This window comes from Canis lupus, chromosome 10 (genome assembly GCF_003254725.2).
Source record: "Canis lupus dingo isolate Sandy chromosome 10, ASM325472v2, whole genome shotgun sequence".
Lineage (NCBI taxonomy): Eukaryota > Metazoa > Chordata > Mammalia > Carnivora > Canidae > Canis > Canis lupus.
Genome location: NC_064252.1, coordinates 9,933,884 through 9,955,371, shown reverse-complemented (window position 1 = coordinate 9,955,371; position 21,488 = coordinate 9,933,884). Strand labels below are relative to the sequence as shown.

General features: G+C 34.5%; 1 protein-coding gene across 2 annotated transcripts in view; it reads right to left on the bottom strand.

The window, feature by feature from the left end:
* CAND1 (cullin associated and neddylation dissociated 1) overlaps positions 1-21,488 on the bottom strand; it is a 38,964-nt gene that overhangs the window by 4,468 nt on the left and 13,008 nt on the right. The window contains exons 3-11 of one of the 2 annotated variants that reach the window (XM_025476673.3): positions 13,968-14,122; positions 12,112-12,235; positions 10,080-10,336; positions 9,888-9,993; positions 8,797-8,942; positions 5,235-5,527; positions 3,647-3,788; positions 1,822-3,315; positions 970-1,065 (exon numbers count right to left, since the gene is read on the bottom strand). In XM_025476673.3, the coding sequence (XP_025332458.1) occupies positions 970-1,065; positions 1,822-3,315; positions 3,647-3,788; positions 5,235-5,527; positions 8,797-8,942; positions 9,888-9,993; positions 10,080-10,336; positions 12,112-12,235; positions 13,968-14,122 (2,813 nt within the window). The remainder of the gene's footprint in view (positions 1-969; positions 1,066-1,821; positions 3,316-3,646; positions 3,789-5,234; positions 5,528-8,796; positions 8,943-9,887; positions 9,994-10,079; positions 10,337-12,111; positions 12,236-13,967; positions 14,123-21,488) is intronic. The other variant, XM_049115134.1, reaches the window with a different exon arrangement.

Below are 21,488 nucleotides of genomic sequence, written 5' to 3'. Positions count from 1 at the left end.
TTTTCAAAAGCTTCTGAGGTGTCCTAATGTTCATATAGTCACAAATAATACTAAACTAGATCATAATTCAATGAGAATGACCATCAGGTTGTGGGGTTGAGCCCTGTGTCAGACCCCACACTCAGCGTGGAGTCTGCTTGGGATTCCCCCACCCTCTACCCCTCCCACTTGCTCACTCACTTTCTCTCAAAATAATCCTTAAAAAATAATATATTAAAGCAAAAAAAGGGAGGAGAACAAAAGACAAGAATCTTCGAATTCAGACCTTCTTTAAATTATTTCTAGGTCCCAACAATAGCATCCATTTATCCCTGTATCCCTCTTATTCTGAATTGATAATCCATTTCTGTAATTCTTTTAAATTGTTTTTTTATTTTCCTTTCTGGCCTACTGCAGAATGGTACAAGCCCACAAAGCTTTTTTGCCATATCCCTCTATCCTCTTTGCTGTTATCTGTTTGCACTGTCTTCAAGAAAACACCAAACTAAGCTCTGAAGGTTTTTAGTGTTACCTACTCTAGGAAAATTGATGATCAAAACACAAGGAAGTTGTAAAATCATTAAAAATAATTCTTGTCCTCATAGAAGCAGAGATAGCCCTGGTCTCTTTTGGCTATCTCTCTCTCATTTCTACTCAACTCTGTTTTTTATTCTTACACTGTTTCCACCTTACCTAAGGAGGTTTCCACAGATCACCTTGGGAGCTGGAGGGTTTACAATTAATAACAGAAAACTGGGGCTCTAACAGATCAAGTAAGATTTATTTTTATCTGGTCAGACAGACCAAATATGTAGTTGACTCTGAAGACATCCTAGTGAATTTATTTGCAAAATAAACAGATAATAACTTCACACATTATCAATTATCTTTTTAATGAAACAATTACCAGACCCTTAAAAACATTTTCTTTTAGTTCCTTGGTAATATTTTTAGTTATTAATCAGTATGTTTATCTTTGTTTCCACTTACCTATGCAGTTCTTTAACAGTGGATCAATAGGTTGTGGGTGATCAGAAATAGTAAATTTCACAGCTGTAACCACTGAGCTTCGGGCATATGATGAACCTAATTTAAAAAAAAATTTTAAGTCTATTGGTATGCAAAGTCACTAAAGTCCATGGACATCTTTACTATTTTCAAGCCACTTCAACCTGACACTGGTATCTTCAATTCCTTCAAATTCTCTTTGGTCAAGAGGGATGGTACTTACTGCTCTCAGAGTAGACAACATTTACTCATAAGACATAATCCCAGTAGATTTCAAAAGAAATAATGTCTTCTGAGAAGGAGAAGACCTGGGAGAGCACCAGTGGGAGATCTGATCTAGCCCTCACAAAAGGAAAATGTTTAAACTTATAAAGAGCTTAAAAGCTCTTCAACTGTTTTCTTAAAAAAGCAGTTTCTAAAGAAAGCAATGGCTCTCATTATTCGCTAGTCTAAAGGAGTTGCCACTGGTAAATTTGAAAACCAAAGCCTTTTAGGAGCCTACATTTGAACTAATTAAGTTCACTAATTTTAATATTATAATTAGTACTATCCCGTCCTTAATATGTATTAACTCAAGAGACATTTGCCTTTTCCACATTTTAAGATAAAAGAGTAACATTCAAATATAATGAACAGAAGGAACTACAACTGATTAACCATGATCTTATTACTCCATCTTTTAAACAACAAAATGTCACTTGAATCTGGCTCCATATTGCAACATAAGGCATAGGTTCTACATGTACAATACAAAAGGTTTTAACTTCTGCATTAGGCACCTTTCAAGGTTAACAACTGCTAGTAAAATTTTGTTAAGAAAGTCTAGATACCCACCTGATATCAAATACCCCTTAAGCCGTGGAAGGAGAGTTTCTGGATCAATTAGAGTGAGTTTCCCTAGACATTCAGCAACAACATTTCTGGTTCCTTCTTCTGCACACTCACAGTGCTTTAGCAATAAGGCCCAGATGTTTTCAACATACGGTTTAAGGCCCACTACTGATGCAGAGCTAATAATTTCCTTCAAAGAATGAAGCAGAAGATACTGCCTTTTGGGTTGACTGGTTATTTCTTGTAAGACAAATGGTAGATACTCAGGAAGATTGCCCACACTAATGCTGCCTAAAGCATAGGAGGCCGCTGATTTAACTTCTTCACTAGGAGATGAGAAGGCTTCTAATATTACAGATTTTAGTTCCAGCTGCCCACTTAAGTCAATATGATGCCCAACTTCTCCGAGAGAAAGCAGAGCTAAGAGACGAATGGAATCTGTAGACCTTGAGTTCTTGACATCTTGAATAAACTGACCTACTACAGCTGGTCCTTCTTTAGGGCATGCTCGAGTAAGGGCAGCTACACATTTGGCAATAGAATAGTAAGACTGCTTGTGAGTAAGAGCTGTGCTCTGAGAATAAACGGGACCAGTCAGCATGCGCAACAAATCCATGTATCCTAGATTATTTGTTCCAGTGACAACCAGAGCTTGGAAAAAGTCTAGCATGGCGCTAAGAGCTCCCCCCTGTAATAAAGGTGATCTCACAAGTCCAATAAGTTCATTGAGAATGGATCCACTTATCTTTGAAAGGGAGGAGGGATACACTTTTGCCAGTGTGGTAAGAAAACTGATAGCCATCTGTGAAACATGCATATCACTTTCACTGATAAGAGGTGGGAGCTCGTCTAGAACTGCATCAATCATGGCAGCTGTCAAGCTGTCACTATAGTTTTTAATTAGAATATCTAGGGCAGAAAGGGTACCCAGTTTCAAAGCTCTCTGGTTTTTCCTGAGAAATGAAGCAAGGATAGGAACCCCTTCTCCCAGGACAGGCCTCAAATCTATCTTCAAAGGCGACCCAGCAATCAGTGTCAACGCCTTCACTGTAGTTAACCGAGTAATTTCATTCTTTAGTCTCTCCAAGAAAATCTGAAGTGTATTGGGCAAATCAGAACCCAAATTGTCTCCAAGGTTGCAAATAATTTGTCCCATACAGGAAATAGCCCTTTCCTTGACCTCCTGATCAATGTCAGCTGCTTTTAACCTCTTAATGGTACAGGTAAATAGATCTTTGATATAAGGAGTTGCATCAAACGAGGAAGGCTGATCTAAAGGACGAATTACTTTGACAAGCTGTTGGGTAACAAGAAGTGCTTCAGATGTAATCTTGTAAAATGGGTCTCCAACACAAGCCACCACTGGAGGAACCAAAGCCTGAACGTGAGGATGGAAGACTTGAGGAGAGTGGTTACAAAGGATTACATACAGACACGACAAAGCATCAATCTTCAAATTTGATGAGCTTGATTTGTCATTCAGTGAGAAAATGATTCCTAAAAAAGTCAATGAGAAAAGTCCAATAATTTTTAGGTAGTTCTAGGAAAGAAAAAATTAAAAACTAATCCCTAAAATATTACTAAAGTTTCCGTTTCATCAAACTACCTCTAAAATAATAGAAACTCCATAATCTATAACTGTCAGTGCCAAAAATTTTAAGACTAGACTTTTTACTTGAAAATTTCTAACTTCAGGTGTTTAAAACGGTTTTTACGTGCAAATTAAGTTGTACAAGTTACCTTTTTGAAGGAAATGATTGTTTAAAGCTTATCAAAGACTTAATAAAGTCTGTAGTAAATCCCTAAAGTGATTAACTATTTTTCATACCTGGTACAAGTACAGGAATGTGTTGCGTTAGCGCCCCAGGTAGTACATTTACCAGTTCAGTTAACATGTTAAAACAACACTGTCGGGTCTTCACACTTTTTTCTTTCATCTGTTTGTGCAGAGCTTTAACAATGTTGGGAACCTGTAATTATCACACACTTATTAGCTGGTTCAGCTACTGGTATTTCCTCGGTACACTTAACATAAATTATCAGGGATGGGGAGAGAGGGAAGAATTTAACATGACCGTTTGATACAAATTTTGTTGTACCTATTACAACATGTGGTCTCTTGTAACTCTATCTGCTTTATACTGATAATAGAGAAAAGCCATCATTAACTTTCTACAGAGCAAGAAGTTTTCCTTGATTAATATTTAATTATGAAATACACAAGACTAAATAGAAATCAAACCAAATAATAGCACAGATATGCATTAAAAGAAAAGTGACAAATTATGGAGAAGAAACCATTAAATTGGGTCTTTGTCTTAGCTTTTAGTTTGCTCTCACAGTGAAATAGATCTCACTTCAAATACAAGCAGCAAGGTTATGATTCAAAGACACCTGCTTCTAAACTTTCTAACGTCTTGTTAGTTGGTAAAACCAAAACTGAGTTATTTATACTAATCTTACGGTATGTGTCTGTATGTATCCTCACACCCATATCAGATAGTGATCTGAGAGCTAGAGACAAAACCACCTAATTCATCACTTCATCAGAATTGCCCATGTTTTGCAGAACAACCTACCACAACCCTTGAATTGCCCATGTTTTTACCTGACTTCTATACCCTTTTCTCATTTCCTTCTACAATTAATTTTCAATGTTCACCTTTAAGTTCACCATGACTTTTCTGTTGTTAATTTGTACTATTTGAAAGCAAGACAAATATGTACATCTCCCCCGGGTTAGTTGTTCATTCCTCCCCAACATCTGTTTCTGTAATTTATAAAAATGAACAAATACATACGCCATGGGGCTGCTGTAGGGATTATATTTAAGATAGGAAAATGCCTAGCAGGCACTAAATATTCAATACATAGGAGCTATAGAGCTCTAATCGTTAGAATCTTAGAAAAGATGTACTAAAGCAAAAAATATCTATGCCAGTTGTTATTAATAAAATACATAAGTACTTACTATGTAATAGGCACCACACTAAATGTTTACATAGATCATCTCATTTCTCACTACCATGGGTAGGCTGTTCTAATAAACCATTATTACAAATGAGAAAAGTGAGGTTTAATAAAATGACTAACTTGTCCAAGATCACACCAGCTAAATTAGGAGTGAAGCAAGGTATGAACACAAATAGTGTGACTCCGCAGCTCTAAGATTTCTGTTAACACCAAAGATAATTTTACTGAATCTTAAAATTATTATCTAGTAAAATCAAAATACTTCAAATCAGAATAAACTATTTACAAGTAACATAGTATGAATGTACATAAACTACTATGTAAACATATCCTAGAAGTTTGCTCTTCCGAGGATGTTCTGGGACTTCAATTTCCATATAAAAAAAACAATTTTAAAATTTTGTAGTTACAGGCATGACTTTCAACCATACTTTTAAACTGACCTGACTCTGAAGCATGGTTAAGGGTGTTTCTCCCTGCTCCATGGCATCGGGGTCACATAGCCAACTTTGTACAGGACGAGTTTGCTTCAAAAGAGAAAGGTATGCATGAAAAACATCTGCCTTTACATTCTCTTCACGCTCTTTAAATCTGGATATCAGTGCAGGGGAGACAGTCTTGTAGAATTCTGGAAGCATTTCATGCCTTGTGCTAACTACAGCGTCCAAGCACTTGGCAGCTGCACGTCTCACTTTCCAACTCATGTCATCGTCGTCACTGTATTCATCATCACTCCCTAAAGAGAAGTTTTAATGTTAACAGGCTATTAATCATGGAAAAAGTTTATTGTTTAATAGAGAAAGTGAACAGATACTCAAACTCAGTTTTAAGATTTTTCACTAACATACAGCAATAGAGAAGCTTTAAAAGAACAAGGACTTAAGACTATACAAATTTACACATAAATTAACCTCTGAAGAAAAGAATCAAAAAAAAAAAAAAAAGAAAAGAAAAGAATCACAACTGTTTTAAACTTGTTAACCATCTTCTCACTTATGTGGGTAATGAGTAGCTTATCAGTCTTTATGATTAATTAATTTATAAAGAAGTTTCATGTATATTTGTAAAATTTTAAGTGTCCCAGCCTTTTAAACAATTATGACTAGAATTTCAAAGAACTCATCTAATACCACAGGAAAATCAAACAATCAAGGAGTTAATAAGATAAATCAAGAAATAATAAGACTGTGACTACAGATGAGGTGTTTAAAAAAAAGCACAGCTATCAATCCCAGGACATGCTGGGGAGAAAATCCTGACATGAGCTTTCCTTATGGCTAAAAGGGTTTTCACTAAATTTGTTGATGGGCTATTAGAAAAAACTAGGTGTATTTTTAACCTTTCAAGATACTCTCTTAAGGTAGTATAAAGAAACTATACTTCCTCAATCACAAATAAATTCTTTTAACAACAAAGCACCATGTAAAAAGAGAGCCCATCTTCTCCAAATTCCTGTGAATCCTGAGAACAATGTTCCAACACTACTGACTCCATCTTATTTACGTTAACTTTCATTGTGTGTGAAACCTCTGAAAATTATTTCCTTCTACCGCCATAAGGCTGAATCAGCTGGGTAGTAACAAAGTCAGGGGGATGGCAAAAATATTAGCAGTTCTCAGGATGGTCTAAAATTATCTAACAATAATTTTGGTGTTCTTAGGTAAGATTATAGTCCTGAAATGCAGATTCCTCACTGGAGGAAAAAGATGTCATCTCTTCGCTGGCTTATATTCTACTTAGCTTAGTGACAGCTAAACGTAGCTATCTATGCCTTAGAAAAATCCTAGGATTATGTAATAAAATTTTCCATTCTCCAGAAGGTTTACTTAATTTCATCCTAGCATATTACAGGAAAACCCAACCAAATACTTACTAAACCCAACACATTTGACTTATACAAGGTACTATATCAAAATGGACTATTTAAAAGCAAATAGTTGGGATCCCTGGGTGGCTCAGCAGTTTAGCGCCCGCCTTTGGCCCAGGGCACGATCCTGGAGTCCCGGGATCGAGTCCCATGTCGGGCTCCTGGCATGGAGCCTGCTTCTCCCTCCTATGTCTCTGCCTGCCTCTCTCTCTCTCTCTCTCTCTCTCTCTCGTAAGTAAATAAATAAATAAATAAATGAATGCAAATAGTTTTTCCCATGGCAACCCAACTATGGGAATTATTTTGCAAAAATATACTTAAGTGAAAAAAAGGACTATTTAAACGTTAAATACCCTAATCACTGAAATTATATTACTTTTATGTTATAGTAACATTATGGTGGAAAGGTAGTTATTAGGTATAATCAATGCAAATTGATAACACAGCTGAAGGACTTGGTTATTTACTTAATATAAGTACTTGGCACACTAAAAACCAACAATCAAAAATGGGAATATATACTGCTTCTGCTTTTTTCAAAGGATATTCTATTATAACCCCTTCATTAATATAGCGTATTTATTGAATGTCTTCTGTGTGTCAAACACTATCCTAGGCACTGAGATAAAGCAGTCAATAGAGGCTGAAGGTCTCTGTCTTCAAGAAACTTACATCATCCTAGTGGGTGGAAAATAACTACCCGTGTCAAAAGGGATTAGGCATAATAAAGAAAATAAAAACACTAGGAAGGAAGAATGTAAGGAAGGGAAAAGCCCTGAGATGTGAAAATGAAGAGGGGGTGTGAGAGAAAGTTTTTGGCCTGAGAAACGAAGACAAAGGTACCATATGTGGATAGAAAAGGCTAAAGAAACAGGTTAAGCAAGAGAAGGGGGAAAGGGAGTGAGAAGAAATTTTAGACACCTGAACAGTAAATCAATTAAGCAGATAAATATATAAACTAAGTTCACAGGAAAGATCTAGGATAAAGAAAAAAAATGGGTTTTCAGCATACTGGTATTAAACCCAGGAGACTAGATGAGATTAGCAAGAATATTAGAGTATCACAGAGAAGTCCAAGGCCCTGGAATACTCCAAAGTTTAGTGGTCACGATTATGAAGAACAATCGGCATAGACTTGAGAAGGAGTAATCACAAAAATAGGACTAATACCAGGAGAGTGTGGTGTCCTGGAAATTAAAGAAAATGCTGCTGATCTGGGTAATAGGCAAACATCTGAGGTCACTGGTGATCCTGTCCATCACTGGAAGAATGGATTCACGAGAAAAGGAGAAAAAGGAATTGGAGAGCATTCTTTTGAGTTCTGTTTTAAGAGAAACTGGGCATTAGCTGCCAGAGTGTAATACTACTGGGTTAAGAGGGATTTTTTGTAGTTGTTTTCTTTTTAAAAGATAAATGAAATTAGACTTTGGGAGAACATAAATTAAAGAATCAAAATTTTTAGAAGTATGAAAAATATCAGGAAATCCACCAACCCACGTACCTTGTAACTTACTATTTAATTACCTCCACTATGATTCATTTAATATTAGCAGAAACAACTAAACCTGAACAATCTCTATGTCCTTGAAAGTGCTATTCCTTCAGCGTAAATACTACAAATTGTGGCACAATGACATCAATTTTAGGAGCCTCAGAAATGTTTAGGTGATTCATGAAAGTTAAATGGAGCCTCCAACAATATTTAGGATTTTTCATGAAAGTATATATAAAACCAACCAAATTATTGAGTATGTATATCTACCACACAGTTTTAAAATAACATTCATTTCCCTCCTTACAAAAACCCTTTGGAAAAAAACCTGAATAAAGAACAAAATTCTCTTGGCTACCAATTATAAATGTAGTAGCAACATTTTTTTTCTGTATATTAAAAAAAAATAAAACTGGGATTGTAAGTTTTGTTACCCACTTTTTCACTCAACTTACTAGTAACTACTTTAATAAATACTATTCTGAAAATGTTGTGTAACAGGTTCAATACATACATGCCCCATTATTTATTTAATCAATTTGCTATTGTTGAATATTGGGGTCATTTCCCCTTTCACTATTATAAATAAATGAGGTAAGATCTTTCATGTAAATTTAATAAATTCCTTCTGTTTGATTTGAAATACCTTGGTCGTCATCATCTCCACCATCTGCATCCATGGCATTCTCATCTTCATCTTCATCATCATAATTATAATTTGGATCATAGGTAAGATATTTAAGACAAATATTTATAATGGTAGAAACATGAGGATATACTTCCTTAGGACATCTAAAGAAAAAAAATAAAAGCTGCCTTGAATAACTATACTTTTCTCCTTGATTCACTATTGGACACATTTTATTGCCAGATTTTTTCTTCCCTTTAACATAGCACAGGAAAAGTGGTTCCCAGCCTTCCAAAACCAATGGCTTTTCAGCAAGTAGGACTGTTTGTGAAAACGCCAGTGCACATTCTTCTAGGTTTGGTCTTCTAGCTATATGCTTTGAGACAGAATATAGAAATTCCCCACAATAAAGGAGTAACTTCTGTTTCTCACTTAGAAGAACAGAAATGTATCCCACAATTTCTAATTTTAAAAATTTGGTATGACCATAAAGATACTTCTCAAAACTATGAGCAGGGCAAAAGATTACTGTAGATAACAACCAGTGAAGTCTTAAGACACTGTGCAGTACCAAATGGTCAATTCTAGCCAAAGACAAAAAAACAATCTGCTCCTCAGCCAGTATGGCCTTCTAAGTACATAAATGAAGATTTTATGATCAGAACCAAGGTTTCCAAATGGAGATTTACTGCCCTAGCAAAATGGATATGACAAATTTCAAAAACTGTTGAAAAGATAGAAAATTCACTACAAATTTTTGGTCAAGTAATTAATTACTGCTCTTTGAGATAGTAACTACATTATTAAACCAAGACAACCATAAGTGCCTTTCCAAAGTCTTTCAAGTCCTAACAATGAAAAGGCAACATTTCAAAATAAGCATAAGGACCTGTATTTTGAAATATAAGATGACATCCACTTTAGATACTGTATTGATTATCAGTTACTAGTTAACAAGACTTTAATCTAATCAAACACATCTGAAACCAAAACTCAAATCCTGGCTATCAGCAAGGGAACTCATTTTCTTCACCCACCTATTCCAGATCTTAACTCTATTCTTAAGGAAAGTTTTTATTTGAATATACATAAAGATCCTAAAAACTTACCTTCTCACAAATGACTCAAAGGCTTGAATGCAGTACTCTCTTAATTCATCGTCATCTACATTACAAAATTTTACCACCAAAGGAATGATCTTCTCAAGGTATTCACCTAAGAAAAGCATATTGGTTCTTTAAAACATTCTTTTTTTTTTTCTTTAATTAAAGAGAATCTTAAAGTATTTAAACATATCTTACCTATTCTATGACCAGCTTGCCTACTAATTGCGGCAATACATTGTATGTAGGTTCTTGTTGTTGACATGGAATCATTTTTGGACAATTCTGACAAGAGATGTTCAATAAGATCTACAAACACTATATTTCCACAGCTCATAACCAGATGGCCAAGAGCAATAATGGTTCTTTTCCTCACTGCAAGTCTAGGGCTGGTCAACTGGGGGAGCAGACAGGTCAGAATTGAAGGATGGAAATTAACAAGAAGTCCTCCTTGCCTTAAAATAAAATAAAAAAAGAAAGAAAACAATATATAAATTCAAGATGTGTCAGTACTACTGAAATGTCCGGCCTCTGACCTTGGTGTTTTCAAAGAGTAAAAATTTAGATGACACTAATCCAAATTCATAATTAAAGTGAAACTAAATTCTTACTTTCTTTACCAACCCAACCGAGAAACTGAATTAAGTAAATACAGTTTAGAAATCTCTATCTACTTAATCCATCCCAAAATTCACTTCTGGAATCTAGAATTTATCTATAAGACATCCAGCCAACAAGCTTGAGAATACATCAAAAAAACCCAATGCTGTTGTCACTTTTCCCTCTCCCAGATCTCTGAATTGTTTTCGCTAATACCTTTTTCTCTGTCTAGTTTTCTGGGAGTTCTCCACACTCAAAATCTCAGAATCTCTTGACTACCCCCTTCTCCCTATGGTCTTTCCTCAATATATCTAGGTACTAAGTTGCATTGATCCTGTTGGTTCAACCTTCTCTTCCAAATCATTTCACATGTGCATCAGGGAGTCAATACCAGTTAAACATCTTATGTGCCAGGACCCTACAACTGATCAAGTAACACAGAGGACAAAAACTCTAACTGCATATTTCCTACCTATGAAACTATATAAATTCCCCAACCTATGAAAATGATTTCCTAACTACTTTCTTTTTTTTAAAGATTTATTTCTTTATTCATTCAGAGAGAGAGTGAAGAGAGAGGCAGAGACACAGGCAGAGGGAGAAGCAGGCTCCATGCAAGAAGCCCGATGTGGGACTCGATCCTGGATCTTCAGGATCACACCCCGGGCTGCAGGCGGCGCTAAACCGCTGCGCCACCGGGGCTGCCCTCCTAACTACTTTTCTATTCCTTCTATATATTCTAGAAAATGAGAATACAATGTTTACCAACTCCAAGACTATTTATGCTGAGAATTCTAAGCTGAGGCACATATAGCTATGCCCTACTCATTCTTCAAAACTAAATTCAAATGCCACTCTTTTCATAACAAACTCTCTTAGAATCTTCCATTTTAAACCCCAAAACACACCAACAGTCTCAATGTTTAGTTCCATTTTTGTTCTTATGTCCTATGGTAAAGTATAAACTCTTGTATGTGCCGGGATGACAGCTCTTACTATATGGTACTATAAATATGTACCATATGAAGGCACTTGATTATTTTCAAGTTGCAGTATATCAAGCACAAATCATACACAAACAATGATTTTGAGAATTAGGGATAAACTGAAACTGACAGGTCTTTTAAGATATTTCCCCCTAGGAATTTATTAGATCTTTCTATTTTCCCAAGTTTGACTTCCAGAAGAAAACAAACAAGGAACAAATGTATAAAGCCAGGTTCCCTCCTCCAAACATGCAGTATAATTATGGTTGTTGAAATTCACACCATTATTTTAACCGGAAAAGTTGCTACTCCTACCAGCACATCTCTTATTTAATAGGTCACTGTAATCAAAATACAAGAGTAAAACAAAACATTAAAACTGTGCTGAAATATTCAAATCACAAATCTTATTACTTTTCAAAACTACAAAAAAATACCTGCTATGCAGTATTTTTCATGCTATGCAATATTACATGATAAATATAATTAACTTATTTCTCCCCTTACCCCTACCCATATGCTTCTAAAACAGTCACAATTTAAACATGAACAATTTTAGGTCAAATTGTATTTATCAAAAGATGCTTTTAATAAAGGCACATAGTTTTTATATTACAAATAATACAAATCATAGACATGTTTACCTGCTCAACATATCAGCCATAATATCCAAGGCTTCTAGCTGAACAGAGACATCTTCCTGCTTCGCTATTGCACTGGTAAGACGTCCAGTAATCTTTTTACATACATTAGCAGCTAATGCAGAGCCTGCATAAATAATAAACCAAGAATAATTGCAAGGCAAGTATACTGACTCGATCTTATATTCGTGGTGATTACCAGAAAGTCAACAACTCTAAACTTGATTACAATCAAGACTGACTCAAGAGGTCCATGTCAGAAAAATAGGTAATTCAAAAGAGGTTATTTTCAATAAAATAATTTATTAGACATAAACAACAATAAGAGATAATTGTAGGAGTACACCACACAGGCGGAACAATACCAAGTGAAGAGACTCTACTAGACAACTATTTCCATATACTGACGTGACTACCAACTATCAAGCCAGTATGTATATAGTGTGTGCACCTCTCAACTAGAAAGCAAAAATGATTTTTCTTCTTGAATACTCTTTACTAGTAACCTAGACTTTTCTAAAATTTCAGTGAATTAAAAGCCAAATATATTCTGAGCTCCTACACAATCTCTTAGAAAAAAGAAAAAAAAAAGAGCTATCTCTAAGATCCTTCCTATCCCAATCCAAAGATTCCAAAACTTCATTATGAAGTAAAATGCTGTTCCAGAGAACTCATGAATCAAGGTTATTACTATTTTGAGACAGATTTGTGTTGTTACCGGCAAGTGGCAGAAAAAAAAGAGCAAGAGGCTAATCTAAATGGTTAATAGAATTCTTGTTAGAACCAGACCAGAAATCAGCTAAAAACAAATGTGTTTCAATGAAAGAAATGAGTAAAGTATTAATGTAACTAATACAATTCTAAGAAATATTTTACTGAAATAATAAGAGTAAAATAATATTGGTAAGACACAGTGGAAAAAGCACCAGCTTTAGATTGAAAGATAACGGAGGATTTGAATCTTCACCCAAACAGATAATCACAACCTTGAGTGCATCAACCTAATCTCTCTGTATTTCAGTTCCCTCAACAGAAAACTAGGAATATTAAGACCTCCCATATGGCTGATCTTTAGACTAACTGAAATAACACACACCTATCATCTAGCATGATAGCATAGCAAAAGGTTAATAAGTATTTGTTAAGTAAATGAGTAAAAACTACATACTTAAGCTACACTATTACCAGTCTACATATTTCCATGAAATAGGGAGGTAACATTTTCACTCCATCTGTAAATGAGACCCATCACTAACTTCACTCTGCTGGTTTTAGCCAATAGCTTAGTAGTCAAGATTAATTCTAAATTAACTCTAAATATTTGTAGCAGATACCAAATCTAATTAATTGACAAATTCATTAAATGTACTTTTATAAAATTACCAAAGTAGCTATAGAGTCAGCCTTAATTATAGATACCAGTAAACTATTTCACAGCTGTCTTAACAGTGTTAAGTTTTACACATCAAAAAGTCTGATGTAAAGCACAATTAATAGAGCACTGAAAATAGAGAGCTTATCAGAAATAACTCAGAATTTTAGTTTTCTTTTCCCTCAGTACATAGGCTGGCATCAACTCTATTCTGTAGTCATGGTACATACAACAATAAAAAAATCTTGCTATTCTGAGATACTTAAATTCAATCAAAATAATATTCATTTAAAACTGAAAACTGAATTTATTTTTAAGCAAAAATAAGACTCCAGACTTTTTTCCCCCTCCTAATTGATCAAAGGGATGCTTACAAAGATCCTCTGAATAGACATTACTCTCCCTACCTGGGCAGGAGGAAAAACAAATGGAGGAAAAATAGCTCCATGTAAAAAGGAACTAGGAAGAAAAAAGTGCTCTTGCTTACCACTGGAAGCTGGAGGAAGTTCTCCAATTACTGTTTTAAGGCCAATACTTGAAATATCTCGAAGCTGTTCCTTATCAGAAAGCATGTTAGTGCAGAGAGTATCTACAATGGTCTCTACTTGGTATTCTTTCACCTTACTCACTAAGGGGCCAAGACTGTAATATAAAATAGACAAAAAAAATTTTTAATTTTTACATTAATTTACATTAAATTAAATTACATTAAATTACATTAAATACAAAAACAGAAAAATTACAAAAAAATTACAAAAAAAATAAAATTATTTCTACCTAGCAACTGTCAACACAAAGTAAAAACACTATGTAATATAGATAGTATATGAATAGGAGTTTAAAACAAATTTAGATTGGTAAGCTCCTTGTAGTTGGCTTCCAATGTTTCCCCATTGATTTCCACCATGGTATCATGAAACTTTAAGATGCTTTTACCTCTCCCAACCCTTCATGCATACAAAACATGTTGTAGTATTTTTTTTTAAAAGGCTAATTAGGAGTCTGCTCCTAACAAGGATCCTACAGTTTACCTCAAATAGCAATTCCATCCAATATATCACTTTGTCAACTCTGACCCTTCCTTTCTCTTACCATCTATCATCAACTCCACCTTGTGAACCAAAAGAATTTACATTCCTTTTATTTTATTGTTTAAATTTTAAAGCCATCAAATAATTGGTTGTCAAGCAAGTTAATACTACTGTGTGTTCCCAGAACCTTATATGTTCCTTTTATACTAGTGTTTTATACATTATAGGTTTGCATGTAGGACCACTGATTGAGGATGTAGAAAAGTTCTTCCTTTGTGTACTTCCTATAGAATTTAGCACACAGATGTTTGTTGCATGAATTTTCATTTTAGAGCCATTGTGTTCAAGCTTATAACTGGTTAAGAAAAGGCCCCTATTCCCAAATATTTGCCAATGGTTGATGAGGTAAGGCATTCACTGAGCTACTTTAGAAATGAATTGAATGAATTCACTATTCTGCACAATTTCTTTTTATAAGAACTTTATTTTCAAGATTTATTTATTTATTCATGAGAGACACAGTGAAGAGAGGCAGAGACATAGAAAGCCAGAGAAGCAGGCTTCTCACAGAAGCCCCATGTGGGACTCCCCCGACCCCGGGATCAAGCCAAGCCTATGGCAGATGCTCAACCGCTGAGCTACCCAGGTGTCCTTTTTAAACAACTTTTAAATTCAATGTTAGTATCTACAGGAAAGGAGACTGCATCTAAGGGACAGAGTTTTAGGTACTGGGCTTTGATGGTGTATTACAAGAAAAGAAGAGCATTTCAAATCGAAAAATCAGAGACCAGAATGAGTGGAATGCATATTGAAAAATGAGGAATGGAAAACAAAAAAAGCAAAAATGAACTATTAGGACTTCATCAAGATAAAAAGCTTTTGCACAACAAAGGAAACAGTCAACGAAACCAAAAGACAACCTATAGGATGAGAGAAGATATTTGCAAATGTCTTATCAGATAAAGGGCTAGTATCCAAAATCTATAAAGAATTTACCACATTCAACACCCCAAAACCAAATAATCCAGTCAAAAACTGGGCAGAAGACATGAACAGACATTTCTCCAAGAAGACATACCAACAGACAAGAAAAAACTGTTTCCCATCACTCGGCATCAGAGAAATACAAATCAAAACCACAATAAGATACCACCTCACACCTGTCAGAATGGCTAAAATTAACGAGTCAGGAAACAACAGATGTTGGCAAGGATGCAGAGAAACAGGAACCCTGGTACACTGTTGGTGGGAATGCAAGCTGGTGTAGCCACTCTGGAGAACAGAATGGGCGTTCCTCAAGATGTTAAAAATAGAGCTACCCTATGACCCAGCAATTGCACTACTAGGTATTTACCCAAAGGACACAAATGTTGCGATTCAGAGAGGTACCTGCACCCCAATGTTTATAGCAGCAATGTCCACAACAACCAAACTATGAAAAGAGCCTATAAGTCCATTAACAGACAAATGAATAAAGAAAACATGATACACACACAATGGAATATTACTCAGACATCAAGAAGGATGAAGTCTTACCAGTTACATCAGACACGGATAGAACTGGAAGGTATGTATTATTTGGAGTAAAGTTAAGTCATATCAGAGAAAAACGATTGTCATATGGTTTCATTCATATGTGGAATTTAAGAAACAAAACAGAAAATTACAGGGGAAGGGAGAGAAAAATAAGACGAAATCAGAGAGGGAGACAAACCATAACAGTCAAAAAATGAGTCCAAAATGATGGCAGTGACAAAGAGACATGGCCTATGTGTAAAGACCTGACACGAAACAATGAAAATATCTGGAGTGAAAATAAAAGGGATTCCAAAAAATGAATTTAAGGAGTTCCAGCTTCTGGCAACAGCAAAATAGCTTTGTTGGACTAACCCTACTGTAGATAAGGACTTTTAACTCTATAAAACTGTATTTTAGAAAACAACAATTTGAATGCCAGATAATGATGTAACTAAAAAGAGAGAAAGAAAAGTCTACCTAGGATTCCAAATCCGGTAAGTTATCCCTTAAAAATGAGAATAAAGACAATTTATGATAAAAGCTGAAAATATATCACTAGCAAACCTATATTACAAGAACTGCCAAAGAAAGTTGAATTTTGGCTAAAGAAAAATTAAACCAGATGGTTACTTGCATTTACAAAGATCACTAGAAATGTAAATGTGTGTACACATAAAAGGCTATATTTAAAAGATTACATGGGTTGCCTGGCTGACTCAATGATAGAGAATACGACTCTTGAACTCAAGGCTGTGAGTTTGAGTCCTATTTTGGGTCTAGAGATTACTAATAAATAAATAAACAAAAAAAAACAAGACTACATAATTTTTTCCAAAGTATAAATAATACTGTATTACACATACACATACAGATATATGGGGGGAAAAAAAAAGTAGCACAAAGAAAGTAGGACAAATGTTGCAAGGTTTACATCATTTATATGAAGTGATACAATATTAACTTTTAATAGACTGCCATAAATTTAAGATGCCACTTATAATCCCTAGCCTAGAGTGACAATTCAAAACACACCAGGAAAACACACACACACACACACACACACACACACACACACACACCAGGAGATAGATCTAAAAAGTCAAGAAATAAAAATTAAATACAAAACAGATTCCCAACCTTTTGGTTTCAGGAACACTTTTAACACTTTAAAAAATCAACTAAGACCCCAAAAACTTTTCTTTATGTAGGTTGTATCTGTCAATACTTACCATATTAAAAATTAGAAGTAACACATGTTAATATAAGTATTTTTAAAAAATTAACTATATTCTCAAAAAAAGTGAGAAAAATAACACTGATTTACATGTTTGTACTTAAAAAAAAGCCTAGATTCTCATATCTGATTTTGAATTTGGTCTGATTACCACATGTCATGTGGCCTCTGGAAAATTATACTGTACACATATAAAAAAAATGAGAGTCAAGGGAAAATAATTATTCACATGATAATTTTGATATTTTCAGAGTCATGAGATGTTCCAGGGTTCCCCAAATCAAACTTTGAGAACTGCTGCTATAAAATAATTGATTAACCCAAAAGAAGGCAGGGGAAAAAAAAAAAACACAGAAAAATGAAAGAAAAAGAACATAAGAATGACATATCTAAATCCAACCGTATCAAATATTTATAATAAATGTCAATGGACTATGTAAGCACTCCTATTAAAGGGCAACAATTATGAAACTGAATCAAACAAAGCAAGCATTAACTATCTGTTGTCTACAAGACACATCATTTAAAAATAAAAACAGAGTAAACTGAAAAAGATAAAAGGTACACTATGCAAACAGTAATCTCAAAAAAGTTGAGGTGCCTTTTCCACATTAACATACAAGAAAATATATTTCAAGATAAGATGTATTTATTCATTTATTTTTTAATTTTTTAAAGACTATTTATTTATTCATGACAGAGAGAGGCAGAGACAGGCAGAGGGAGAGAAGCAGGCTCCGTGCAGGGAGCCTGACACGGGACTCGATCCCAGGTCTCCAGGATCACAAAGGCCAAAGGCAGCGCCAAACCGCTGGGCCACTGGGGCTGCACGATAAGATGTATTTAAAGAGAAACACTTTATACCTCCCAAAAGGTCAAACATTAGGAAGACATAAATGTGTATGCACTTGGTCATACAGTTTTAAAATATACGGAGCAAAAACTGACATTATCAAGAGTAAAACATAATTTGACAATCATAGTTGGAAATCTTAAACTTTTGTTTCTTTGGTATTTAATACCAAAAACAAACAAACAAAAAAAATACAAAAGAATATAAATCTGAACTTCAACTACCTTGACCTGACATTTCTAAAACATTATGCCCATCTACCACAGAATATACTTTCTTCCAAATATATACGGGACATTCATTCACTAAGACATACTATATGTTGAACACAAATCCAAGTAGACAAAATAAACATCCTGAAATCTTAAAGAATATGTTCTCTGACGAAAAGGGAATTACATAGCAATAAAAATAAACATCTCGATAACCTCCAAATATTTGAGAATTGCTTATAATAATCCATGGATCAAAAGAAAATCATAATAGAATTAAAAATATTTCAAACTAGGGGCACCTGACTGGCTTAGTTGGTGAACAGAAGAAAGTGAGTAGAATAATAAAAGAGAAGAAATCAATAAGGCAACAAACAAAAGAAAAATAAGTCAGTTTTTTGATAAGTTGGTAAATCCAAATGAACTGAGGGGAAAAAAGAAAACACAAATTACCAAAATCAGGACTGAAAGAGAGAGATAATCACTGATGACCTCTATTTAGGTAGAAAATCCCAAAGAGTCAACAAAAACTACTGTGACTATAAAGTAGTATGAGATGCTATAGTTCACTATTAAAAGACCGTATTGTTGAGATGTTGACTCTCTTCAAATCTCTATAACTTCAACACAATCCCAATCAAAATCTGAGCAACCTTATTTTTTAAAAAAAAAATTGAAATTGACAAACGGATTCTAAAATTTACAATGGAAATAGAAAAAAAAAACTTAACAAATCAAAATTCTCTTGGGAAAGGAAGAATGAAGCTAGAGAACTTATACTACCTTACATCAGACTTCTATAGATCTATACAGGGGGTTTTCAAGAAAGGGCAATTTTTACCCTCCAAAAGACAGCTGGCAATGTCTGGAGACATTTCTGGTTGCCACTCCTGGGAAAAGAAGGAATGCTACTAGTAGCATTCCTTAGTATTAGTAGCTAAAGGCCAAGATCCTGCTAAACAAATCCTACTGTACACAGAATACAGAGGACAGCTCCTTACAACAAAGAATTATCTGCCCAAAAAGTCAATAGTGGCCAAGGTTGACTAATACACTACACTAATACAACAGTTTTGCACTGGCGTAAGAATACACAAAAACATCAATGGACCACAAGACAGTTGTGAAACCTACACACTCAGTCAACTGATCTTTGATAATAATGCAATTCAATAGGGAATAGAAGATGTTTTCAATAAACAGTGCTTCAACAACTGGATGGATGTACATATGAAAAAACTGAACTCAAATCCTACTTTATAAAAATTAATTCAAGACAGATCATAGGACTAAAAGTAAAAGCTGAAACTATAATAAGGCTTTTAGAAAAAAGCAGAGGAGAAAAATGTTGCAACATAAGGCAAAGGTCTATGACATGGAAACCAATTATCATGAAAGAAAAGTTGGAATTAATATAGAAGTTAAATCAATCAAACAAAATTTTAAATTAAATTTAAAAACTTAAGCTCATCAAATTGAGAGAAAATATTTCTAAAATGTATATATCAAAGAGCCTACCTAGAATATATGAAGAATTCTTACAATTTGATAATAAAAAGACCACCTCAGTTTCAAAACTTGGGAAAAGTCCAGGAAAAAAAATGTCCAACAAACACACAAAACAGCACCGGAGATTATTAGTCATCAGGAAAATGTAAATTAAAACTTCACCTATACACTTACTGGAATGGCTAAAAGTAAAGAGTGACAAAACCAAGTGTTAGTGAGAATGTGGAGACAACTAGTACTTCCATATAAAATGATACAAAGACTTTGGGGAACAATATGGCAGTTCCTTCAAAAAAAAATCTAAATGGAGAAAAGCAATTTCATTCTTACGTATTTATCCATAAGAAAGACCTATATGTTAAAAAAAAGGAGTCATAAAAGAATGTTCACTAACTCTATTCATAATGGCTGAGCCCTAGAAAGAAAACAAATATATAAACAGACTGGTATCAATGGCTACTAATCAGTAATAAAAAGTCAAGAAATAATAATACACCTAACATGATGTATCTCACAGATGTCATGAGTAAAAAGAGCTAGACACAAAAGAGCACATACTGTATTAACTCCATTTATATGAAGTTCTAAAACAGGCAAAACTAATTTAAAGTGCACAAAACAATGTAACCTTAAGTAGGGATGCTCTTTGTGAGGTAATGATACAATTTTATCTTTTTCAAATGGTTATCCAGTCTTATAAAAAAAAAAAAAAGGCCAACTTTCTATCATGTATTTCCTATTTTACTCCATTTGTCCATTAATGTCTCACTACTTCACTGCTTTAATTAGAGAAACATAATAGTCTCTTTTCATATCTCGGGCTAAGCAACAACTCTCCACCTTCAGCAACTATCATACTTTTTCAGGGTTTGCTAAAGCAAACACCTGCCCCCCCTCCCTCCCACCAAAATATACTTTAAAATCAACTTATTTATTAGCTTGTGGAAATAACGGATTTTTACAATTAAGTTAGCACTAAATTAGCTTGGAGAGAATCAACAACTTTGTTGAGTTATCCTATCCAAGGACATGGGATGTGTTTCCATTTGTTCCAAGTATATTTTTGTTAGAGGGCAAGAATATTTTAAAGTTTCCTAAAGTTTCGAAAAAGATAAAATTGTAACCTTACCTATACCCTCATTCAAGGTCACTATTGTAGCATTTCTTGTTACATTTAATTCATAGGCATTTTGTCTTTCTGTTGCTGTAATAAATGGACATTTGGTTCCATGAGATCTTCCAATCGGTTTGTTTATATGAAAACTACATATTTTTGTTCATTACCCTTCACACCCTGTTACTTCACTGAATTCTTACTGTCCACATTTAATTTTTCTTGACTTGATTATTCTCATGTATCTTTCCTAATTCTTACATATCAAATTTTATTTCCTCCTTGTCCTATAGTGGCTAATATCTTCAAAAAGAATGCAGCAGAGATAGAAACGCATCTTTGCCTTGTTCCTGACTTTAGTGTGATGGGAGCTGGTAATTTATCCATTTCTGGGTTAGGTACGTACATCTAACATTAAAAATGGTCTTGGCGGGCAGCCTGGGTGGCTCAGCAGTTTAGCGCTGCCTTTGGCCCAGGGCATGATCCTGGAGACCTGGGATTGAGTCCTGGGGCTCCCTGCATGGAGCCTGCTTCTCC